This window comes from Octopus bimaculoides, chromosome 18, assembly GCF_001194135.2.
Source record: "Octopus bimaculoides isolate UCB-OBI-ISO-001 chromosome 18, ASM119413v2, whole genome shotgun sequence".
NCBI lineage: Eukaryota > Metazoa > Mollusca > Cephalopoda > Octopoda > Octopodidae > Octopus > Octopus bimaculoides.
In genome coordinates, this window is record NC_068998.1 from 50,076,583 (window position 1) to 50,081,686 (window position 5,104).

The 5,104-nt window shown below is 33.2% G+C and overlaps 2 protein-coding genes across 5 annotated transcripts in view; both read right to left on the reverse strand.

The window, feature by feature from the left end:
• Nucleotides 1–3,042, reverse strand: part of LOC128249941 (uncharacterized) — a 6,343-nt gene extending 3,301 nt beyond the window's left edge. For both annotated transcript variants that reach the window (XM_052974579.1, XM_052974578.1), the window contains exons 1-3: nucleotides 2,636–3,042; nucleotides 812–914; nucleotides 85–172 (exon numbers count right to left, since the gene is read on the reverse strand). In XM_052974579.1, the coding sequence (XP_052830539.1) occupies nucleotides 85–172; nucleotides 812–914; nucleotides 2,636–2,675 (231 nt within the window). In that variant the 5' untranslated portion in view covers nucleotides 2,676–3,042. The remainder of the gene's footprint in view (nucleotides 1–84; nucleotides 173–811; nucleotides 915–2,635) is intronic.
• Nucleotides 3,043–3,278: 236 nt separating this feature from the next.
• LOC128249942 (uncharacterized) overlaps nucleotides 3,279–5,104 on the reverse strand; it is a 58,748-nt gene continuing 56,922 nt past the window's right edge. For all 3 annotated transcript variants that reach the window (XM_052974582.1, XM_052974581.1, XM_052974580.1), the window contains exons 5-6: nucleotides 4,474–4,503; nucleotides 3,279–3,453 (exon numbers count right to left, since the gene is read on the reverse strand). In XM_052974582.1, the coding sequence (XP_052830542.1) occupies nucleotides 3,391–3,453; nucleotides 4,474–4,503 (93 nt within the window). In that variant the 3' untranslated portion in view covers nucleotides 3,279–3,390. The remainder of the gene's footprint in view (nucleotides 3,454–4,473; nucleotides 4,504–5,104) is intronic.

Genomic DNA, 5,104 nt, shown 5'->3' on the forward strand with positions numbered 1-5,104 from the left:
TTTTTTTTTTTTTTTTTTGGTTAAAACCAGCTTCAACTTTATGCATAATCGCAGAAGTATTTATAGGAAGGTTAAGAAACTTACGTGGTAGCACCAGTGATTCCTCTTGAAGCGGCTATGGCATGAACGTTCGACATTAGGAGTGAAACATTTCAAAAAGTCCTTGTAACCTCTGGAAATTTAAAGCTTATCTTGCAAATGTCGTTTACAATATCATCATTTTAGACGATTCAATACTTTAACTATATAATGTAATGAGAATGTAAGGATTCAAAGCAACACTAATTTCCATACGTTTGAAGCGGCACTGATATGACATAGTCGTAGCTATCATTAGACTTTTGAAATATGGGAATGTCCTAAATATCACAAGTGTCCTAAATATCACAAAGCAAATTAAAGGAGTGGAAAAAAGTTATAACAAGTCAAACGGCTGGTTCTAGGTTGTCGGCAAGGTACAATAAGGAGACACGTAGTTCATCAAAATATGTTGCCGTATGAATGCAATTAACGTTGGACGTGACGCTCCTCCGTCATCAGTATATAGAAGATCTTACATTTCAGATATTTCAGATATTAACGCAGAGAAATTCAAAGACCATTTTTATACTCTAGGCAAAAGACACGAATTTTTTGGGAAGAGGGAACAATCGATTAGATCGACCTCAGTACAAAACTGCTATTTAATTTATAGAATACGAATAGATTGTTAGAGCAATTGATACATAGATTTATTGATATCTGGATCAGTATCTGTATGTTATGTAATACGTTTGTATAATATGTATCTTAGAAATAATATATTTCATACCCACAATCTCTTCTGCTGGATATGTACTGGCTATATTGATAATAACATCTTTGTTTACCCAATCCTTGGCACTCTTTCCAAGTGAACTCTGAGGTTGCAGCATCTAGAAAGTGAAAAATATAGATTTCTTTTCATAGCGTATAGGCCCACAGCAAAACTGTATTATGAAATAAAATTTTCAACATGTCGCTACTTGAGAAAATTACTATTTCTAAATCTCACAACTAGAGATATTCTGCAACAGTACTTTGGAGTAAAGATCATTTGCCAACATAACATGGCAGTTCTGGTTTAGGAGGAATGCTGCTGTAATTTAGCCTCGAACAAGGGAATCTAGGATCCCCACTCAGCTGAAAACAATATCTGTATATCGAGATTTCCGGGTTATTTCCCTTCATCAGCACAGAGTAATTGTTCGGCAGGTTTTTATATTCATTTAACATAAATATTTTAATTTTAAATAAATCTATAGTTTTCTTAGGCTTAAATGATAGAAAAATGCATGAGGAATTCAGAATCGTTAGACACATTTAACAAAAATTAGTAGAAAAAAATGTTATGAGGTAAAATGTCATGAAATGCAAAATAAGTGAGGGAGTCACAAAGGGAGTACCACCCCACACAATAATTTGAAGAATATATTTCTAAAAATGAATGTTTGTAATGTAAAATTGTGAGCTGGCAGAAGCGTTAGTTCACCGGGCGTAATTATTCACGGTATCTTGTCTGTCTATACGTTCTGAGTTCAATTTCATGCGAGGTCGAATTTATATTTCGTATACGTTAATTTTTAAATGAAATATTTAATGAAGTTATTTTTAATATGCTGTTGAAATAGGGTAAATCTAACTTTCATTATTAATTCTGTTTCAGCTTTAATTAACTTGCTTTCTGCTTTTTTTTTTGCTTTTCCTTTTTAGTTGATTTCCTTTTCTTTTAATTAATCATTTAATGCGGCTAGTTCATAAATGCGTTATATCCTTGAGGTATATGCATCTAAATTTATTGGGGCAGGATACAATCATATTTCGCTGTGTCACTCTAGGCAAATCTGACGGCATATAATAAGGCTCTCCCCAAGGACATTGGTTTATGAGAGAATTCGGAGTTGGCTTAGAAGGGAGAACCCGTGGAAAGTGAGAGATTGTATATGGGAGGAGGTATTTGAGTCGTGCCGGCCTGGTGAGCCATCGAATAACTCACAGAAATCGACAGTGGAGTGGCTATTCAAATTCACAATGGAACATGTGTAAATTGTGGAAGGTCTAACACGACATGCTAAAAGAGTGCATATGGTGGGCACTTGATTCTCATGGCAGCCAGCACACTTGTGCAGGTTGTAAGAAAATGTGCAAAAGTTCGCCTGGCCTTAAACGACATATAAGGACATTACACGGCAACAGTAATTAATCATTTCAGTAAGTCTTCTTGGGAATGGCTTTCCTCGTGTAACGTGGGTGCAACTATAATACGTATATTCCACTATATTATATCTATTTACTGTGCTTTTACTTATTAATGTTTCTATATGTGACAGTGGATTTTCATCGATGAGTCCATGAACCTTGTTTCTTTTCCATAAAACTATATATATATGTATATATATGTATATATTTAATACTGTGAAACTTAATATAATTTCAATTTTTAATAAATTGATTTTAATTGAGTTTTTACCTGTAATTTTGGATTTGTATCACTAATATTATATATATATATATATATATATATATGTGTGTGTGTGTGTGTGTGTGTGTGTGTGTGTGTGTGTGTGTGTTGCAATTTAGCTTTTACAGTTCCTGCTAAGGTAATAATATTACTCACGCGATATAAGAATTGCAATAAGAATGAGTATCCTTATCATAGCGTTTCCAATAGAATCGTGGTTCTGATTATGTGTGTTTCACTTCCTTTTCAATTTGTGTTTCGTCGCTTTACTTCTTCGTTATTTTATCTCAAACAATGCAATATAATGTAACAGATGGTTCAGTCAGAGTGTAATTTCATCGCATTTTTGTCTTTGTAAGTATTATACGATATTTGACGCTTGTATTCTATATCTGAGAATTTATTCATTTCAGTATTGATTTGCTTCCTATGTGTCGTCATGTTAAGGCTAATTTTAACGGAGTTGTGCTAGTATGGAACCTACATGCTATATACCTCTTAAATTTATAGTGAACAGAATATTCAAGTGTTTACATACAAGTTGTCCTGCTAAATTTGGCTGATTGGCTAAAAGGTGTGTGTAATTGGAAAAATAAAATATCCCACCTGAACATTAATGCATTTTTGAAACAATCAGGTAGATAATATCTGGTAAGTAATAATTGATTTAAATTGTTCTTTCAACAACTAGTAATCGTAATGGCAAAGAATAAGTAAAGATATATGATGCTCGAAATGAAACCTGTACGTTAATATGTATTAATATGTACACGTTGCTGAATACTCAAATATCAAACAATTTTAAAGAAAATTCGAAAGTATAATTTATTGAAGGCATATTTCAGATATCTGGAATATCACAAAAAATACCAGTTTAAAACTGGGAATCTTTATTACAGTATTTTCTTTATTTAGTTCTTCTTAAATAATATCACCACAAGTGCAGTAAGGATTGTTGATATTGGGGATGCCATCTGTAAAAAGAATAGTAAAAAAGGTTATGCATAAACGGGGAAAATATTGTGATATGAATTATGCAAATATTTCGTTAAAATATCTTTGCATTTATCAAATGCTTTAGAGCTTCCCTAAGAAAACAGTGCATTATTTTCCGAAGAAACTAGTGGGAAAAGGAGATAATGATGTATTATCTTGTCTGTTAAAAATGTTTTTGCTTAAGAGAAGACAGAGTATGGCATTCCGTAAGACTCTGTACCTCCGAGATGATACTTACATGTTATATGTTGAAACACATCTGCCCCTGAACTATCCGCTGTTAGACTATGACCTTTACTATAAAGTTATGAAAGTTTTAATCACTTTTTAGAGAATGTCTAACACTATTCTCATATAAATCCTTCATTTTCAGAACGAACAAAATGATTCTAATATTATTTACCTCGATAGTATTTAATTCATTCTTTTATTCTTTCATTTCTTTCAGTCAATTTTTACAGCGGCCATGCCGGTGCACATGCTTAAAGGGTTCGTTAGTGGAAGAGGTCGTTGCCATTACTTATTCTTCGGAAGCCTACTCCTTATTCAATTGCTGACCCGCTAAGTTTCGAGGGCGTAAACCTACGAATTATGGTTGCCAATCGGTAATGGAGGGACAAGCAGAGACACAAAGACACACACATAAACACATAGATATGTACGTATAAATGTACCCCGTGTCTCTCTCAGTTACCGTGTACCAAATTCATTCACTAGCGTATGATCGGACCAAGATTATAGCAGAAGAAAATTGCCCAATATGGCATGCAGTGGGACTGATTACACAACCATTTAGTTCGGAAGCAATTGTCTTACAACAGAAGGAAGCCTGCCTGCCCATTCATAAGCATATTAGTAATAGATTTATATTATTGTAGTAAGACAGAAATGTAATTACAGCATCTGTTCAACATGTAGATACTGTAAGCAGTCGGAAGCAGTAGCATAGATAATTTACTAATAATTGATTCAATAAAAAAAAATATGCAATTACGTACATTATCTTTGTGGCTGGAACTTTTAGTGTCCTGAATGGAAAGAGCGAAAAAGGAAAGTGAACTGCTTACCACTAACATTTCATGTACCTACTCCAGAATGGAGCGTGGTTAACGTAATCATTTACTATAGAATAGATTAATAGAATCAAAGAATCTCACTTGCACAATTAGGTGCGTTCCATTCAAGAAAGTGAGAATAGTGAAAAACGAATAATAAATTTAGAGTTTATACAAAAGTGGTGTCTTTAAACATTTTTAACACTCCAAAAGGAAACAAAGCAAGATACAATAAAAAGAGAAATATTCGTGATTCTTTTTTTTTAATGTATCAGAATTCAAAATATTATTGCGATATTAAATTTATTCATATCTGAAGCTATATCAACTCAGCGAAACATTTTGCTTTGCAGAGATCTTTTAACTTCTAGCTTGTTTCAGTCACTAGAATGGGACTATGCCAGGTCACCACCTCAAGGAATTTTGGTCTAATTCATTTTGCATTTTATGCTTGGTACATAATCTATCATTCTCTCTTGCCGAACACATAGGTTACGGGAAATTAAACGCGGGCATTTGTCAAACGCTTACGGGTACAAACACACAAACATACATATGTATATAAACATATATA